Source organism: Corvus kubaryi, unplaced genomic scaffold (genome assembly GCF_017639235.1).
Source record: "Corvus kubaryi isolate FWS band 111438036 unplaced genomic scaffold, C.kubaryi_AGA036_p1.0 37353, whole genome shotgun sequence".
NCBI lineage: Eukaryota > Metazoa > Chordata > Aves > Passeriformes > Corvidae > Corvus > Corvus kubaryi.
In genome coordinates, this window is record NW_024581115.1 from 5,531,053 (window position 1) to 5,551,240 (window position 20,188).

General features: G+C 40.6%; 2 protein-coding genes across 2 annotated transcripts in view; one reads left to right on the top strand and one right to left on the bottom strand.

The window, feature by feature from the left end:
- Positions 1-20,188, top strand: part of TBCD (tubulin folding cofactor D) — a 114,652-nt gene that overhangs the window by 16,850 nt on the left and 77,614 nt on the right. Inside the window, exons 9-14 of the mRNA XM_042032715.1 lie at positions 699-744; positions 3,410-3,542; positions 4,670-4,812; positions 5,599-5,659; positions 6,169-6,243; positions 9,235-9,329. Of these exons, the coding sequence (XP_041888649.1) occupies positions 699-744; positions 3,410-3,542; positions 4,670-4,812; positions 5,599-5,659; positions 6,169-6,243; positions 9,235-9,329 (553 nt within the window). The remainder of the gene's footprint in view (positions 1-698; positions 745-3,409; positions 3,543-4,669; positions 4,813-5,598; positions 5,660-6,168; positions 6,244-9,234; positions 9,330-20,188) is intronic.
- Positions 11,623-19,889, bottom strand: ZNF750 (zinc finger protein 750). The gene is made up of 3 exons (XM_042032716.1): positions 19,802-19,889; positions 13,745-15,377; positions 11,623-13,317 (listed from the first exon to the last, which is right to left on the bottom strand). The coding sequence occupies exons 2-3, from the start codon at positions 15,166-15,168 to the stop codon at positions 12,597-12,599; spliced, it is 2,145 nt and encodes a 714-aa protein (XP_041888650.1). The 5' UTR covers positions 15,169-15,377; positions 19,802-19,889; the 3' UTR covers positions 11,623-12,596.

A 20,188-nucleotide genomic window follows, 5' to 3' on the forward strand; every position in this document is an offset into this window, starting at 1 on the left:
CGTAGCCACGCCTGCAGCGCGGGAGGCATGTGTGTGTGTTTGGTATGTGTGAGAAAGTACCTCTTTTTAGGGTAAGTCTGTTCTTGTTTAACTCCCAGGCATATTTATTGAGGAAGATTTTTCTTCTGGTGACTGCCAGAGCAAGGACAAGCGAGTGCCTGGCCAGAGTAGTTTTGATGCGTGGGGAGCTGAGGAAGCTTTTAATGTGTAACGTGTTCTGTCAGGTGTCAATAGTCCCTTAGTCTCACTGGGGTATTTAGCTGCAGATAAAATTCCCTTGACACAGGAATTGCAGTTGGCCTGGTGGAGGTGTGTTTGCAGGTGTCTGTGGGTGGTTTAGTCTCTCACAAGCTGGGCTTGCACCACGCTGAGCTCCTGTGACCCAGCACTGAGCTTGATGGGTCAGGGACCTGAGTTGGCCCAAAACTGGTGGCCTTTTTTTTTTTTTTTTGCTCATTTGTTATTCTGTTTTGTTTTGTTTTTTTTCATTTTCTCTTGAGTGTTTTTTGGCCACCTCAGTCCCCTGAGCAGTTACCAAGAAGAACTACACCCTGAAACTCTTCCTTTTATGCTATTTAAATCAGCAAACACTACACATTATTGTAAGAACATTAAAAATATTTTAGAACTAAATGCTTGATATATTGTGTTTTAGAATCTCTGTATGCTCATGTCTCTGTTCCCTATTTTAATTGTAGGCACAGCTGTTTAAGCATGGCAAGAGAGAAGACTGTTTACCATACGGTGAGTTTGTAATAGGTTCTGTTTTTCAAGCCGTTGCAGTAGAAAAGGGAAAGGAAGGTTAACCTGGTGACAGGTGGTACTGTAAGGAGTAAAATCCACCAGGCAGTGATAAAGCAGGGAAAATGAGGGGAGCAAAAGCAGAAATGACTGTGAAGGAGGAGCAGATGCCACCAGGGAATGTTGTGTTGGAGCAGCACATCAGAGGATTTGGCAGGTGATCACACTGGCCATTGCTGTAATACAGGAGCTCAACGCAGAACATATAAACTGTTAGATGTGGAAAATATTTGTTTGAAATTCAGTAGAGCATGAATTGGTTTTGTACATATTACTGCTGGAAGTTTTGCAGAGGCTCTGCAAGTTTAGTATAAGCACAGGAGTTCAGAAAACCCATGTTTTAAGAACCAGCTGTGTACAGAGCACAGCTGGAATCATGTTTGGATGATGTTGGAATAAGAGAAGTTTTTTAGTGAAAAGAGATTATAATTATACTGCATGCAATTAGGGATAGGAAGCCAAAAAGAGAAAAAGAGAGTATGGAGGTTTGTGGATAGTGTAGCTGCATTTTGGAATTATGTTTGTCTTGTGAATCCTGGAATATGATCAGAACTGACTGCAGTGTGATCTTGGGCCTTATTTACAGCAATAAAGGGAGGCAGGGAAAGATGGTGCCTAATTCCAAAACATTACAAAAGACCCAAACAGTTTTGTGGATCTTATCCAAGTACCAGAAATAGGGTTTGTGCTGTTCACAGGAACCAAGCAGGAATATAAACTCACTTTAGAATGCTTGTGATGTCACTAATGGAATTATTTTGGCCCCGAGAAGAAGGTTTTTTAGTTCTAGTGATGGAAAGTTTCATTCTCCCAGTTCCTAAGGCTGAGATGCAGACACTTCCTTAGAAAATGCCTGAGAGATGGGTAATGATGAAGATAAGATAATGAAGACAAACAGCTTGGAATGACACAGGTGCAAATACTGGGAATGCCATTGCACAGGAACGGCACTGGGGAAGCTGCCAGAGAAGCAGAATCATTAACAGGCTGGGTTAATGACAGTACAACAGAAAATGACAGAATTTAAAAATACAGCTGTACAACACAATAGCCTTAATCAGTATGGAAGGAGCATATTGAGCTCACAGCATTAACCCTCCTGGTAAAATCAGATGTTTTGGCCCATGGCATAGAAAGAATAATAAATAATTAGGAGTCTGGTAATAAGATAAAAAACAGGGGCATATCAATGAGTAAATGAACCTTAGAAAATCTAGAATGCTCACAACTCAGAAGCAGATGTTCAGATGGGAACTGTTAGGGATAAGAAAATGTGAGAGACAAAAAATATCTAAGATTTTTAATTATAACAGATCTGAGGATGAAATAGGAAAAAAAAGTAGGCAAATGTCAAAAGATCCTGTTTGAAGTCATTTGTGGCACAGAAGTTGAATTAAAAACAAACACTAGCCCTGAAGTAATTTACATGGGTCTGTAGATATTTTAGTGATTCAAGAGCTGGCAGGACTTGGAAGAGGCCTTTATTTATATATTCTTAATTTATTTTCTGTCGGTGAATGATGATGTTTCTGCAGCCTCTTCCTCCTAAACCATCAGTCTCTTGGGCTTTTATAACTGCAAAAAATCCAGGTTGCTGGAAGGTATTGAAGTAATAATAATCATCACTGGCTTGTTTTCATGGATCATTCCATTAGTATTTTAGTACACCAAGATGCATCACCAGTCTTTTTAAAGACTTGAAGGGATTTCTCAGTCACGTCTTACAGTTTCTCAGACTTTGAAATAATTGTGTTTTCTTTGATCTCTTTGTATTTTGAAAACCTTGATATGAGACTGGGGAAAGAGGTTGCAGAGTATTTGGCTGATGTGATTCCATCTGTGCAGTGCTGTTGGAAGCGCCGTGGCTCTTCCAGAGCCTGAGTCATTAGTCTCTATTAGCTAATGGTCAACCTTCTGAAGGATTATTTTCACCCTGATGAAACTGCAGAAGAGCTTTTTTATTTGTAACAGGCATGGCTTCCTTGTGAAAACTTTGAATCCTGGAACTTTGTACTCATTAACCCTTTCTCTGTGTTTTTTTTACTTGCTGGACAAATAACTTTTGTTACCTTTGATGTGCCCAAATGAGAGGTTTTCTGGCTGATTGTTTACACATACACAGTGTTTCTCATGTCTAAATGTTTATGGACATCCATCATCATAAAAATTTCAGTGTCAGGATTTGGTGCTGCCTGAAAATACTAAAAGAGGAAAGGGAAAGCTTCCTTAGTGTGCAGGAAATTTTCTGAGTAATTGAACTACATCATCTAGCTTCTGGTTCTGTTAGATTACTGAAAACGCTTAGACCCTGAAAGACACTTGAGTATGGTGCTTCCAGGGAGAATCAGAGGCAAAAACACTCTGAGAATGTAGATTGTAATTTTTATAATCAAAATTAATCCTTAAAGCCATCTTCCCTGTTTGGGCAGTGAAGGATATTGCCACTATTTGACCAGTGTCACCTACTACAAAGTAAGCAATCAGGCATTTGTGTTTCAGTAATACCTTTAAAAATACAAATCTCCTAAAGAACGTTTAAAACTTTAAAATTTTCATACCAAGGTATTTTTAAAAGCAGTTTTTCTGGTGTGTTTGTTTTCTTTTACAGCTGCTACTGTTCTCGAGTGTCTTGATAACTGCAAGCTGTCAGAAAGCAATCAGATGGTTCTGCGCAAGCTGGGCATGAAACTGGTTCAGCGACTTGGGCTGACATTTGTGAAACCAAAGGTAGCAAAGTGGAGGTCAGTTTAAAGCTGAAAAGTTCAAAAACAGGAAAATCCAAAAGCACAAAACCCCCTACAAGTACATAGATCCATACATTTGCCTTCTGCCCCTCTTAACCTTCCCTAAAAGAAGAAGAAATCCCTGTGGGAATGAACATATTCTTCATTTGCATTATTTGGAAAAAGGAGGATTCTTCCACTGTGTTTTGTTTTCCTGTATTTTTTTTTCAATTTTGGTGCATAAATGAGTGCTGGGACAAGCCAAATCTGACTTTGCACATTGCACAAGCAGAAGCCTGTTCCTATATAATGCATAACTCAGTAAATATGGGAAGACGGCGACCTTTGTTCCTGAAGCTGATTTAGTACAATTTTGTAAGAGTGAACATAACTTTTTCCATTACCTGGTCCTACCCTGATTCGATAGAAAGTTCACAGGGGAAAAGTGGTTTGCAATCCCGCTCTGGTTTTGCATATTAGTCAGGTTTTGGTGTCTGGTTTTACGTACTGCCAGAGGGCAAACTCTTTTTTAGATTTCTCGCACTGATATTTTAAAATTGCAGGCTCCCTTGGTGACTATTTTTATTGTATTTATTTTACCGTCTTTTGAGAACATCCTTAGGCATAGAAAATTCTTTTTAGGTGGAGAATGTACCTTGCCCGATGGCAAAAGTCAGTTTAGCATGTAAAGTCTATCTTTTGTAAGAATGCATCTATACCACGGGCTAAATATTCGAGTACGGCTTGGTCAGAAAGTACTAAGCTGGCTTTGAGATTTAAAAAACAATTTTTAATAAGCTCATTTTATTAATTTTTTTTTCTCTTTTTAATTTTTTTGGAGAGACTTTTTGGGCATGGGAATTTTGTCTCTCTTTGTTGTTAGCAGTGGAAAATAGGTTATAGTGAAACAGGAAAGGGAGGGATAATGAAAAGGAACCATTTGAATAGTCTGGCTCTTCTCACCTTGGAAAATAGACAACTGGGTCAGGAGGAAGGAGAATGGGATATTTGTCCCTTTCCTTTAAAGCAGCCACTAAATAACTGGAGAGCTGTGCTCTGGGAGGGGTAGGAATGTGGCAGACAGACTTTGTGGCAGTATGGAAGTTAAATCAGAGAAATCACTGAAGTTTGTGTTTGTTGTGCAGGTACCAGCGTGGCTGTCGATCTCTGGCTGCCAACCTGCAAGCTCAGGGTGTTGCTGTGCAGAGCCAGAAGAAGGAAGTTGCTTCTGCTGAAGCTGATGATGATGAGGAATATGACATTCCAGGAGAGATTGAAAATGTTGTAGGTGTGTTAAAGCTGGAGAGAAATCGTTGCAATGCTGCAGGTTAAACATATGTTGGAAAATAATCTGCTTGGGGCTAAAAAAGTCACGTGAGTTTCTGGGCTAGTGTGAACAACTGGAAAGACTCTAAAACTTCAGTCTCTGCAGCTGATTAAAATAGATGATATTTTGTCAAGTGGTTTGGACTTCAGCATCTCAAGCAGAAGCTCAGTACTGGAGCATTTGTTGTGGAGTTGGGCATGGAGGTACTGAAATATGTTTTACCAATTGTATCCAGTAATATAAAAGAGATGCCTTGAACCTTCCACAAATTAGAATTTATAGTGAAATACAGAACAAAAAATTGTGTCACATGAAAGCTAAAGAATTCTGGTTTAATTTTTAGACTGAGGTAGTATCAAAGGAGCAGCATTTTTTTCTTAATATGCAGTTGTACAGCATGTCCTCTGCTAGCTGGCTGTGGATATTCTGTAAGTAAATAGACAAAAATTGCATCAGAAGACTTTTATAACTGAATAATCTAATGAACCTCTGCAAAAGGCACCATGATCTCCATTTTGAATCTTTTACAGCACTTGAAATTTCAATCTCTTTTCATAAACAATTTGGAACATACAAATAAACATATTTCTTGTTTTTTAATTTCAACTCGTACTTATGTGACAAATAGAATAAATCTAGATACAAAGATTTTTATACAAAGAGGCAAATGAATTTCGAACATCTTAAGAAATCTTTCTGTTGTTAAATAAAAATAATCTTGTTTTGTTTAAATAAAATTATTTGCAGAGCAATTGCTGGTTGGCCTGAAAGACAAAGACACCATCGTCAGGTGGTCTGCAGCCAAAGGGTAGGTCTGTTATGGTGACTCTGCTAAGCTGAAGTAAACAATATAGAAATACAGTGGTGTAAGCCATGATTGATAATTTGGGTGTATTGCCATTATTTGCTGTTACTGCAGATGGCTTTAGCACAGCCTGTGGTGGGGGCACAGACACATTTGTCTCTTTTTCTGATGAAAAATCCGGCCAGTTTTCAGGGAATTTCCGGTGGGTTTGGAAATAGATGTTCTCGGTAAAACAAGATCTGAAGGGTGCAAAGAAACATTTCTTCAAAAGGGTTTTTTTTCTCTTTCTCTTTAAAAATGCATTTCTGGGGAAGGTTCACTGCTGTGTAGATTTTTTCAAGTTTGAGATTGTTGTTTCAGGGTATTGGTCTTAGGGCAGCAGGGTGGCATCTTGAAGTTACTCAACTTCTAGGAAGATTCCAGTAACTAGTATTTTTTCTAGAATTTACCAATCAACTGCAGTACTAATGATTCACTGTATGCTTCTTTTTTTTTTTTTTTCCCTTCTGTAGAATTGGTAGAATAACTGGAAGACTTCCAAAAGAATTAGCAGATGATGTGATTGGGTCTCTGTTGGACTGTTTTAGGTAAAAATCTTATTTCACACTTTACCCCCATCTGAAACATGTCTGCTTGTGGAACAGGGGGACAACAGTTAGGAAGAAAGGTCTAAAATAAATTTCCTTGCTGTCCTTCTCCCAGATTTCAAAATCTTTGAAGGCACAGATGGGCTAAGGGTATTCAATAAAGAAATTATTTCTAATCCATCCTCTTGACCCCATACTAAGGTAATGTTCAACTGAAGTTGAACTTAGGAAAGATAAAAAAATGCTCATCAACTTGCTGCTTTAGAGATTCCTGGTGTGCTCAAGACTCATGGCTTGAGTTTAGTGTTCATCCTCAGAAACCTGGTAGAACTGGAAATGGTGTTCTGAGGATCAGTGGAGGTAAGAAACAATCTGTGTGAGGGGAGGGTGGAACATGTAGGGAGAGTGAGGAATAAATGGGGTATAGCAGAGATTTCTGAACTTGGGAATGGTGTGGATATGGTTGCCCTCTAGGTTTTATGTTATTAGAAGCAAACTCAAGCATCAGGTGGCAAGTTTGGAATAAAGACAGAGGTGTTATTCCCATAGTTAAACTGTCAAACTTCTTGCCACAGGCTCTTGTGGATACTGAGAATATTCGCCTGAACAAAAAGCGTGCTTTTTGTCTGCAAACTTTTCCATGATCTGCCAGAGTTTGGAAGTGTTTAGCAGAGTGTTGCAATCTGCTGGGTCTTAGACTGTGGCTAAGGCAGGTGCTGTTGGCTGTGTCAGAGAGGATTTGGGGCACACAGAGCTGTGGGATGTTCTTTTGGTTCACTTTAGCCTTGGATGTCATGGCTTTGCGTTCATGTAGAGCATGTGAAAACCCAAATCATTAAACAAGTATCCTGTGCTTTTGTTTAATACCAAATTGCTCATCATGTCTGCATTGAGTACCTGAAATCTAAACGAGTGGTTTAGAGCAAGCCAATAACAAAAAGAGTTTCTTTATTGGCAAGAAATGCTGGTCATGTGCAGTTTGTCACTCAGATGTCCTCAGTTTTAAGAAGTCTTTTCACATTGGTTTTGAGTACAAATTAAGGATGCCAGCTCAAAGGGTAACGCATTAAAAAAAGGAAGGTATAAAGTCTGAAAAACTTGCAAGGAAAGTATCCACTTAGATGATCCCTCCACTATGTTACTGTGATTAATTTAAGAGGTGCTGCTGATCTCAATTATCCCTGGAGCTTCAAAGACCTGTACTCACTGTGTTTTCTTTCCTTGTTTTTCAAGTCATAGGGATGAGTAATTCAACTTGTAATTGAGTGACCTGCTTTCTTCAGAAACACCTGGGAACAAACGTAGGCAAGGACAGAGAGAACCTCTGTTGGGTTCTTTGCACTAAATATCTAGTGACCAAAATAGGAATAAATCAGTTGCTAATCAGAGGCACTCTGTTATACCTCTTGGGATAAGAAGAAAGGATTTGTTGTATGTAGATGAAAAGACAAGAGCCGGGGAAGAAATAAGTGATTATTTTTCACAGTGTAGTGAGATTGTCAGCACAGTTCCACTGGGGTATGAGCCTTGTGTTGTTCAACATGCTCATAAAGAAAAAAGGGGAATGAGGGGCTGAGGAAACCAACTGATATTTAAAGTTGATTTAATGTAGTGAGAGCTAAAAGTGACAGAAAGAAAAGCGTTACAGGAGCCCAAGTGAAGTAATACGACAGTAAATGTCATATAAAATAAAATATAATGTCTAATGCCTGCAAACTGATGTACTTGGGGCAAAATACTGCTCACTGTCCAACACCTGGAAGCCACTGATCTGTCAGAGTGTGTCAGGGGAGTGCTCGGCAGCCGGCAGGAAGAACAAGAAAAACATAATGTTGGAAATTATTAGGAAAGGAAGAGGTAAAACTAAATCACTGAGAAGTGGTTTAACTGATGGGGTTTTTTACAAGTGGGAAGAAGAAGCGGGGGGATGTGATTTGATGTATCTCCACTGTAAATGGGACAGAAGGAGGGAAAGCCACCGGCTGTTTACGATTCACTCTCTCCCTGGTGCGGGAGCAGGGAGGCAGCAGGAAGTGCATTTCCACGCAGTTATAATTAACCAGTGGAAGTCATTGCCACGGGATGTTATGGGAGCCAGAAGTGTAAAGGGAGTTCAGAAAGGGATTATACAAATTAATGGAAGAGAGTCCCTTCAGAGGCTATTAAATAATGAACCTGGCTCCAGCCTCTGGTTGAGCAGTCTCCGTGCTCCGATTGCCACAGCCAGCAGGGCAGTAAGGGGATGGTCCTTCCTGCTTTTCTTCGGCTGAGCACCTGCTCTCAGGCCATGTCACAGATGGTGTTGGGAGAGATGAAGCTCTGATATGACCTAGCCAGGCTGTCCAGTGTTCCATTCTCAGATTCCTACTCCTAGTGCAATACAAAATGAACTCTGTTCAGGTTTAATCCTGCAGAATGCCACCTTTCCTCTTTTCACTCCATTATCTGCCAGCCCACCAAAAATAATTTAGCATTTGGGAGCTTTTTGCTGTGTTCACTACAAGTTCCTCTGGTCTATGTTTTCTAAAGGTGAATAAAAACCAGTATTTGCTCACTTCATAAACTCTAGTAATGGGTTTGCTGGGAATTGCCACTTGAACCTCTTTTGCAAGTTAAGGGCTGTATTTGGCACTAAATCATTAGTTATTTTGTATGCTCTGTAAATCTGCATCTTTTGCCCATGTACTAGGAAGTCGTTTTCTATATGAGTTTCTGGTATTGAATCTTCGGTATTGAGTTACATTTGTAGTCATAAATGGGTTTTTTTTGCTTATTCAATCATATTTATAGCAGTATTTATGTTGCACAAATGGGAAGGAGAACATGTTCAACTTGTCACTCTTCTAGTTTACAAGTCCAGTGGGATCAATAACACAGTAAGAATGTGCTGGTTTGGATTAGGGGTCTTTTAAAATGTTAGGAATTCACCATAAGAAATGAAAACCTGAGAGGGAGGGCCAGTTTTAACAAAGCTTCTTGTCCTGACATCAGTTTCCAGGAAACAGACAACGCGTGGCACGGTGGGTGCCTGGCCCTGGCTGAGCTGGGCAGGAGAGGATTGCTGCTCCCCTCCCGAATTTCAGATGGTGAGTTGTACTTGCTGAATGTAAAGTTCAATGAAACAACGATTTATATTATTAGAGATCAAATGTGTGGCAATAGACTGGGATTTGCTGATGTGTGTGTGCTGAATGATGACTGAAGTACTGAGTTCTGCAGTAAAACATTCGCCCATGGGGATGTTTAAGTACTTCTGACAAAAGCACTGGCTTGGGTGTGCCTTTTTTTATACTTAATAAATATTTCTTTCCAAAATGGAATGAATTTCTTGGGGTTTTCTTCTTTCTTCTTCCCTCCCATGTTTCTTTGTACAGTTGTATAAAATAATTCTGTATGTCTCCATATTGTGTCAGTGTCATTATTTAAACAGAATATATTAAATAATTGATGACTAACTTGCACTTTAAAGCCAGTAGCTTCTGCTCTTTGTTTATGGTTAAATTTCAAAGGCCAGTTTCATGTAATTTATACATGAACTGTTTATGTTCTAAATGGGTTTTTGAAATAGCAGGATGGAAAGAAAAAGAACAGGGCAGAGGAATTGTTTCTTTGTGTGTTCTGTAGTTATCAACATAGACTGAATTACAGAGATATTAATGTAATTTTGGTCATAGTGTGAATGACAAAAGCACAATGTAGCAGTAGACATCCACCCTTGGGTGCTTTTACAGCAGTGTCTTGTTCTAGATGGTTTTTTGGATCCCATCTGGTGCTCCTGTGTTGAACAGAGAAGTTGAACGCTAAATTTAAAAAGTGTTTCACAGCTGGTGTTTCGTACTAGTCAGTTGGGTTGCCAAATCTTTTCTAGTTTGAAGGTATGCTGTAAAATGTGGCATTTAATCCAGTTTATTACTCTGTCTCCATGAAAAGAGTTCATGTCCATTATAGCATGTGCTGCATGTGAGAAAGTTTGTGCAGAGAGCCTTCAGTTGGTTTCCCTTTTTCCACTACTTTTGCCCTTGCATGATAAAAGGTGAAACAGTTAAAAACCTTCCAGCTTACAGCTGGAGCATCATGAATAGGAAATCCTCCAAAGGTAGATTTGTACTTCAGTTCTGACAAAACCAAAACTGTACACCTCTGTCAGGGACTCTGGATAACCTCATGCTATAGATTTTTATGTAATTTGAAGAAGAGAGATCAGGTAGACTTCAGCACTAGAACTGGCTTTTACAAGTAATATTTGTATGGAGCGGGGGAGAATAAATCCTTGAATTGTATGGAAAAAACACCAAAAAGTTTTTTCTTGTTCACTTTAAAGAAATTCGAATTAACAAGCAAAGAGATACTCGAGATTTTTTTTTTTTAACTTGTGGGTAATAGCAGCTGAAGCTTTCTGCTTTCAGAGATGAGCAAGGCAAATAGCTTAAGGTAGTGTGGAAAGTGGCAGCGGTGACACATAGCTCTCTCATTTCATGTTTGGAAATTAAGGATTTAGCAGCATCTGACCCTAAGATTGAAGCTTGAAACTTGGACTGAAAGCAGCTCTTTCTCCTTGTTAGATCACGTGCTGATGTACAGCTCAATACCTCACACTGATTGACTACACTGCTGTTGTCATTTCAATTAATTGGGCTTTTTCTGTTACTGCACTGCCTTTTTTCAAACTCACATTGATATTCTTGCCTTTTGGTAATCTGGGAGAAGCTTTTCTCTATGAAGGATTAAATTAAAAATCAGTGTATCTCTTTTTGTTTCTTACATCAGAAACTGAAGGTCTGTCATTCACATTTTAGTAATAAACTTGTTACAGTGCTTTGGCTGAGTTGTTGGCTCAAAGCAGCACAGCACAAAATGTGAATTAAAAAAATTCTGGGAATTCTGCATTATGTTGAATGCAGCTCCACTTCCTTAAGTAGGTTTACACCTACTAGTGATGTTCAGGCAGGTGAGGATGTCCCTCACCTGAGTAATGATGAACGAGAAGTGTATACCCGTGGTTTTATGTGAATAATGGTCCTTCTGGGTTTGTTCTCCTTACACTGATAGTGCACACTGTGCAAATTTACACAGGGATCAGCCTTATTTTAGTTGGGCTTTTGTAGCAGTTTGGACAAGCTGGGCAGCAGCTTTAAGGCAGAGGGAATTCTGAGCTTCATATTTGGAATTAAAGTATGGATGAATTAATCTGTGTAATTTCCGTCACTGAAGAAAGCTCCTTTTTTTTTTGAATTGTTTGGAATTGCTTTGGTCCCAAAATTCTGCTTGCCAATCGAAAATTGAGCTAGCAATTTCTTGCTAACTGTCCTTCAAAATATGTGTTCTAGATGGTGTAGTAAATGTATTTGTGTTCATGAATGACTTTCCATATATTTTAAGTACAGATCACAAGATTTATTTGAAAACTTGCCAGTTTGTGTACACAGATAAAGAAGTAGGAAATAGTTTATAGCTGCATGTAGAAGGACACAGAAATTGATAGTGAGCGATACACATGTACTGAAACAAGACCTTCACCAGGAAAGTTTGCCTCAGGTGAAATAAATTATATAAATAACCTTTTAGGCCTGGTGTTTGAAGGCTGCCCCGTGTCTGTCTACCCTCAGCAAAGCAGGCACCTAGATTGCTTAGTTCTTCATATTTTCAGTGTTGTTTTCATAGCGATTACTTAAAGTTGAACCTAAACTGCATTTATTAAACCTGTGCAGGCTTTCTTTGGTTTGACTTGAATCTTGTTCTGAGTCAGTGCAAGAAGAGGTCGCTTACACAAGGTTTGGGGCAGTTTATTTAAAGTGGCATCTGCCTCTGAGTAACTAAATTGGTCTGTTGTTTTGTCTTAGGGCAGAATGGCAAAGTGCATCCATACACAGAGCGGTTTCTACAGTATATCCTAAAAAGCCAGTTTTAATCTTAAGCTTGTTTAAACTACTGCACAGTGACATTAAAAGGTTTTCAAAGGAAAAAAAAAGACCAAAAAAAACCCCTATTAGACGAAGCTAAGCCTGAAAAAAGACTATGACAGTATGTTATTGAGCAATATTGTTTCTAGAGCTTAAACACCTTTAAGAAAAGAAGTTGTAAAAGTTATTTTACATCATACAATTGCAAAAACCCCTTGAAGATTCATCTAATTTACTTTGGCTTTAGTAATGAATGCAAAAATTCACTCATCAAAACCTGAGCTTGTACAAGGCAAAGTTCGATTACTTAAAAATATTAATATAAAATTATGAACATTATTTACAATGGAGAGATTCAATGTATCTTGTCATGGGCCAAGCCCAATGAGAGACGGTTTGTAGAAATTTCATGATGGTGCCCCTGTGACCAGAAACTCACTGGAAGGAGAAGGATTAGGACACTCTTGTTCTCTTCCTTAAAGTGAAGACCCTGCTGCAGTCATTGGGCCTGACCCTCTTAGCACCTTGCTGGGATTTTGCGGATTCTTTTTGATTTGTCCTTTTTTGTCCTTTCCCCTTCTGATTGCACTGAGTATCCTGAGTATCAGAAGCAGCACAAGTGGCCTCTGCAGGTGTGGCGTGGCCGTCCTGCGCGCCGTGCCCGTCGCTGTCCAGCCGGGCCGTGCTGGGGCTGTAGGCGGCCAGCTGGCACAGAGCCACGGCCGCCGTCTGCTTCTGCTCGTCACAGCTCTCCATGAGCCCCAAGTCCGGAGCCTCGCCGCGCTGGGCCGTGAAGGATTTGTCACAGGCACTGCTGCTGGGGTTCTTGGGGACACACGGCTCTGCTCTGGAGGTCTCCTTCTCGGTGCTTGGAGAAGCTGCAGCAACACTGTTATCGTGGGAGGGGCTGTGGAAGGACGTTTTCAGGCTCGTTGTGTTACAGGAATCCTTTACTGAGAGGTTCAGGGGCATGTCCTGCATTTCCAGGAAGCTCTGCCTGTCTGTTTTGGATGGGGTTTTGTACATGTGCTCATGAGTAGGTCCTGTGCTTGTGTCGGCCTTTTTGGAAAGGTTGAGGGGAGCTATCCCTGTGTCTTCTTCCATGTTGGACAGTGAGCCCGCGTTGTTCTGGCCGTCGGTCTGTGTGTGTGAGTCTTCATCAGTGACATTGATGCTGAAAGAAATGAGGAGAAAAGAGAATTCACTATCAGTTGCTCTTTTAAACTGGGGCTGAGGAAGTAGGCAGGAAGAGGAAAAAATCTAGACTTCTAGGCTAGAAGTCTGACAATTCTGTTGTTTCTCCTTTAAATTCCCCAAGTTCCTTTCACCATACCCATCACTGTAATACAGGCAATTCCCTGAAGTTCTCACACACATTGGAAGTACACAAACACGTTGGACATTCCTGGTACATTAAAAGAGAATGAGTGGTCTGCTCGCTGTAGCACCTGTGAGCTGTACTGTGCTTTGCACAGATATTATAGAACATATTATCTCACTACTGTAAATTTAAATATATTAAAGAAGCATTGCATAAAATGTGCCCATCTGCCTTTGCGTGTCCCTGGTAAACCTGACAAGAATGCAAAGTGTTACTTTACCTGTTTGGTGAATCCCCTCTCTCCTGCTCTGTCTGCACACCTTGAAGGGGAGGCGGTTGGTCAGTGCTTTTTCTCACAGGTCTAAAGGCCGTGAAGTTCTCTTCTGATTGGTCATACTTGCCCAGGGATGTGGATGATGACTTGTTGGAGAGGTCAAACAAACCCTCACACGTGTGGCTTGTCTGGGTGAAGTTGGTGGGGCTGGGTCTGCCAGGGGAGCCTGTTGCCGCGCTTCCTGCGAGAGGGCTCATTTTGGCATTCTCTCTTTCATTTTGGTCATCCTTGGGGTTACCTTTGGTGTGCAATAATGTCATTTCCTTTTCATAATCTGCTTGTTTTTTATGTGAACTGAGAGGGTACTGTTGGGAAGGGCTTAAAGAAGCTGGGTACAGCAAGGTAGTTTCTTCCATCAGATGAGAGTTTTGATCCCTATTAATACCAGCTACATGTGAAAATCTGTAAAATGGAGGATCTGTTGGCCTACAAAATCCATATGGTATCGGTGGAGTGGAGTGGTATTGTTGGAACAATCGATAGTGTTCATATGCTGATGGATTTAGGGGTTTTGGAAGTGGCCCAGGGTGGGGAAGAAAGTGTCTTTGATCTTGTGTTGCATAGACAGAGAGAGCAGAGCTTTCACACTCCGAGTTACCTGGGAGCAGGTAAGGTGTGTAGATAGCAAGCCGGTGCTCATAGAAATGGGGTGAGTACTCGGGAATCATCGGTTGCATGTAAGGTGAAATGGAACTGAAGCCTTTTGTTGGAGCAACTTTATGTGGAAAGTCTGGGAGGAAAGAACCTGCCTTCCACGGGTGAGCTGGTGCGTGAAACGCAGACTTGGTGTGAAAAGGAGAACTTTTGTTAGACAGGGAGAGGATTTCAGATGCCTCACTGATTTCCGGGCCTTTGCTGTCTCGGTGTTCTCCGACGGGAACGAAGGCCGAGGGCCTCACCATGCCCTCCATCAGGGGCTGCACGCTGATGGCTCCTTCTGCTGCGGAGCCAGCAGGGCTTAATTCCTTCGGAATCGCAGGTTTTTGTCCTTGAATTGCTGTGTTTGTTGCCTGGTTTTGTAACTCAACGTTTTCCTTGGCATCTTCTTTTGTGAAAGGATATTGAGGCTTTGAATCAAGGCTTGACAGTCCGTTTGTGACAGATTTAGAAGAAGTTGGTTTGGCGGTAGATTCGAGCTGATTGATCTGTTTGGGCTCCAGGGAACTGCTCTTTGGACACTTTATGACGCGATCCTGCTCGGATACCAAAGTGATGGAGTTTTTGCAGAGGCCGTACTTCATGTGGTTAAAGAGATGGGATTTCTCGTTGCAAGTGAAGGGGCACTGGAAGCACTTGTACTTGAATGGCTTTCCCGGTGGTCTTGGGATGTAATGAGGCTTCTTGGGTTTACGTTCTTTGAGGAGACTCATTTTTTTTTCTGCTTTCAACAATTAAATGTAATGGTTCTTTATAAAAACTTTCTTGTGGTTGGCTCTCCTCAGTTTTAGCCTCGTGATGTTTCCGGTTTTTCAAGTTTCTAGAATCCTTCTTCCCAGGTGAGGAGAAGCAGCCAGCTCCTGTGGTGTCTGAGGGAAGAGGGTGCCGGAAAACAGGGCTTTTGCCACTGGTAGTGCAGGAACTGAAACACAAAGTTTAAAATGAGCTGTAGTGGAACATTGGAACTAAATACAAAGTAGTGCCTTCTCTTCAGAGCATTCCCCCTCATACTGCACATGTTGTTTTGTTTGGGTTTTTTTAAACAAAATAAAAAGGCTGGATTTCAGACCAGAGTTAAATGGGCATTGACCTTTGGCATCCTCCCGCACCCAAACACAGTCACACAAGTGGCCTAATTTCCAGCAGCAGCTCTTGTCACCTGCCTCTGCTGCCGGCTCGGGGGAGTTCTCTTTGAAAGCTGAAGGAACATTCATTCAGAAGATGAAAGTAGAAATCCAGGCGGAGCTGTTGAGAGAGGGGTGGAGTGGGTGGGATGGGAAGAGGCAGGTCCCGGCAGCGGCTGGATGTGGGGCGAGCCTGTCGGGCCGGTCCGGGAGAGCGAGGAGGGAATTTCCTGCTGTGGTGACACAAGGGTGGGGTGGATGGGTCCGCTCTTGGGCGGCTGACTGGGCTCTTTCTGAGACTGACCAACCCCTCTCTTCACTGGTGTGGCATTTCCCAACAGCCCAATCTCAATGGATACCTCAAAAGTGCCCAATCTCTCGAAGGATAAAACCACACCGATTTTCTTCCTCTTCCTAATTCAATTAAGAGAAATGAGCACTGCAGTGTCTGACTAATGGAATCCTCTGCCTGATAAACACATCTCCCATTCTCCTGCTGCGTCGCTCCTCATAGATTGCACGGAGTTAACACGGACACCCAAGTGTATTAACTCAGGGAAAAAAGTGTCTGACAGTAATTGATTTATAGGGGAAGGATCTATCTGCCTTTGGAAAAACTAAGGTTGTGGATACTTTATCCAGCCCAGTGATTTGCTGGGTAGATAAGTCGGGAGGGCTTGTACCGGCTTGTTCCATTATGTTCACTGATTCTGAAGGCGTGAGAAACTCTCGGAGTCAAGTTCTCATGATTTTATAGGATGTGTTATGGCAGAGATCTAAAAACTGATGATTTCATCATGAACTACAAGCATCATTATCAAAATGATGACTGTTGCAAAACCACGTACTGTATCTATTGTGTTACCCGAAACTACAGGAATACTAATTGTAAGGGTGACGAGATAGCTCCATTTTTTTTTTTAAAAAAAAGGCTTTTTACATAGAAGTTTGAGTTAGGAGTATTAAAATACTAAGTTTATGAAAAGAATTGCTGGCAATTATGTGCTGCGAGATTTTAGTTAAAGTTGAGATGTTTTGCATTTCTTAAATCAGAGATTATTTAACAGAAAATGACAGGCAACACATGATGAAAACTGAAGGGAAAGCTACAGAATTGCTGCTTGGCTCATCAGGTACAGTAATTCTAGTAAATTGTATTAAATGTTGTTTCTGATGTCACAGAAGTATTAATTTTGTTAAAATAGTAATTGTGAAGGCACCCTTAAAAATGCAAAGCTGCTCTGCAAGTAGAAAAAATAATCAAGCTTTTTCCTAAAATTAACAAATGATTAAATGTGCTTCAGATTAATGAAAAAGGAATTTCTAGAAAAGTAGCTTTTTGTGTTTCAGGTTTTAATGAGGTTGGTTGAGTTGGATACTGATACTGTAAGAGCAACAAGAAAAAAATGCATCAGCATGTTAAAGTCTCATCATTGGAGTATGGTTGAAATGGTAGTCCAATAAATTTTTAAAAAGTCATATATGGTATTTTAAAATATTTTAAATAACTATAGCCAAAAATCCTTTGAAATATTAAGAATAATATTTTTACATTACAAAATAAGTCAATGAAATATTGAGACATAGGAGGAGAGGTCCAGATAGGGAACTGGGCTTTTTCTTCTGCCTTAAGTGAGCTTGTTGCATTTATTTTTAACTAATGACGTGTAACTACCATGGAAGGTTTGCAGTGGACTCGGTCAAGTCAGTTTGTACCTGTTACTCTTTATATCTTCTTGGAAGTACTTGTACTAATTATTCTTGAAAAAAGATATTGTTGTCAAAACTCCATCGCTGTCTTAGGTGAACCATTTATGATAACGTCCGAATCTGCATTCAGGTGCAGCATTTATAATAAAGGGATGGTACTTAGATTTCCTTGTTCTTCCAGCTTTCCTTTGCTTCATAAAGAAAATTCCTGTGTGTCCTGTCCTCCCCCCTCTGACTTTGTACTTGGTATTTAACTTTGATTCAAGTTATTCCTGTTGGACAGAGTATTAACTATCATTTCTTAACAAGATAAAATGCGTTGTTGCAGTTTTAATGTTGGAAATTTCAAGCCTTGGAGCTCCTCTGCCGTGGGTACAGCAGGAGAGCATTCCAACAGCTTTTTATTTCTTTCTATTTAATTTGTTTTGATGGCTCCAGATCCTGCTGCTCTAACTTGGGAGGTGCAGAGAGCAGCTCATTTTAAAGGGTGTTTACCCTTTCCTAAACTTAGGTCAGTGCCAGCCAGGTGAATGTTTTCTTTTTCTCTTTTGCAATTTAATCACTTTTTTTTTCTCATGGTTTAAAAATGCCACTAATAAAATTTTTCTAAAGCTAGACAAGTAGGATAATTCCTCCTCTGGTCTCTAAGTAAGACAGAGGAGTATCTGGGAGAGGGACATATTTTATTATTAAAAAACATTAAAACTATTTGATCACACAGCCAAAAAGGACATTAATGATTTAAAATAGGTGCAACCAATTAAAACTGTCCCTATATAAATAATGTTACTTAGAGCTGTACAACGTGTGTTTTGTGCTGCCAAAGTTAGAACTTAGTATTAGAAAGAAAATATCACAATAAGTAGTTGCTTTTTCCTTTAACTTCAATACCATCACTTGTGATATCCTTTAAAAAGTGGGGGAAAAAAAATTTCAATAGCAGGATAATTTTTATGCAACTTTGTTTTTTTTAGACTGAGAATTTATTTCCTGTAGACCTGGTTGTAGAAATGCAGATGGCTATATACTATTATAATTTTCTAGTTTTGAAATGTAGTAGTATTATTTATTTATATTTTTATTGAAAACAGGTTATTCAGATAATCTTGATTAAACTTGAGGTTATCTTAGTTGTTTGTTTTTGTCACTAGTAACCTCCTCATGGCTTTCGAACCTGTCGCCCTTTCCAGCCTGAGACTGACTGCTCCAAGTTTCCTTCCCTCTATTTTTAAAAGCAGGTTGTTGCTCCCTCCTCGCCTCTAACCTATTGGCAGGTTCAGAAAACAGGAATGTAGTTGAACATTGTGTGTGTGTAAATACATAAACAAAAAATGTCCGTGGGGATAAGTGTATCCACACACATAGATATGTGCATATATATCTGTCCATGTTGTTTTTTTAGGGTTTTAAGTAGTTTAAATTGTTTAAGATGCCCGGTTGATCAAAGAGGAAATTTCAAAATGTCTTTTATTACAAGCAGGGACAGTAATTACATTTCTTTTTAGGACACTGCTTCAGCAAAGTACGTAACAGCTGCTCATGCCCACCCCATTATTATTGCAGGCTCCTTCTGGTGATGTGGATCTCTCTGACCAGGAGGACTCACTGGGGTGGAACATTTTGAAGGACATGCTATAATTAAAATATTGTGATGTGGCATTATTGCATAACCCAAGGACATGCCATTGTCACCTACCCAGGGTGGTGCAAGAACAAGATTTGTGAGTTTTATTCTAGCTGAGATTTTCCAGCGATTAACCACCCCTCCCTTCTAAACTTCCAGCTCCTTGAAACTGAAAGATAAATTTTAACGCAACTGTTTGTTAATTAGGAGGAAATGGGGGCGAGAGGAGTGGGCTGGGAGGGCAGTGTGAGTGTGAGGTGTGGAGCCACGGGAAGTGTGTGTGTGTGTGTGTGTGTCCGTGTGCATCCGAGTGTGCGAGAGGAAGCGCAGAAACAGAGATTGAGTCGCTTAGGCAGCGTGGGTAAGAAATAAAAATCCTTGTACCTGCTAAGTTAATAAATCAATGTCTTAATACACTTTAATTGAGTAGAAAATGATCTGGTTTTCTGCTAAATTTCCAGAAGCTGGAGAAATTAATAAATTAAAGCTGGAGCACCTTATTTTCATACAAGCTTTTCGGATGAACCCGACACGACTCTAGGAAGCAGAGTTGGCAGAGCAAACACAGCAATTTTAAGCAATTCAGCTTTTTTGTCGTACTTCAATATATTAACTCCCTGAATAAAAAAAAAAAATAAAAGGTGCTGAAAACCCTTTGCACCAACAAGAGTTCATTATTGTAAAAACTTGCAATAGTCAGATTTTCTCTCAGACTGAAATATTCCCCTCTCCTCTTGAAACTTTCTGCTGAAAGCTGAGACTGGTGCCGTGAGTGCACCTGCTGGAGTAACCCCGGCTGCTGGGACAGCTGGGAACTGAGCACCTCAGACTTACTCCTTCATATGAACAGGCTTTATTTAAAGAAATGCTCTAAAGCAATGTACTCACCGGGCACTGGGGTGTCCGAGAGCTGCCGGGCGGGCGCTGAGCTGGAGCTGTCACTGCTGGGAGAGCAGTACCTGTTCTCTGCCTGAGCCCTGAGTGAAACTGCAGGAGGCTGTTCCAGGGGAGGGACCTGAGCGTGTAGGAGTTGAGCCCTCGGGGTGTAGAGATGCACCTGATATTACTCCAGCCTGCAGCTACGATTCATTTGTTTGCGTCCACCGCTCTCATTGAGCATTACCTCAGCATCTCGGCTATCGAAGAGAGCTCCCGTCGCTCTGTGCCCTCCAACAACCAAGTTTTGCTCTCAGCTCTGGTGGCTGCTCCTCTGGGAGGCACTTTGCAATGTGGGGTCAGAAATGGCTTAGTTAATACTGAGGGTATTTAAGTTTT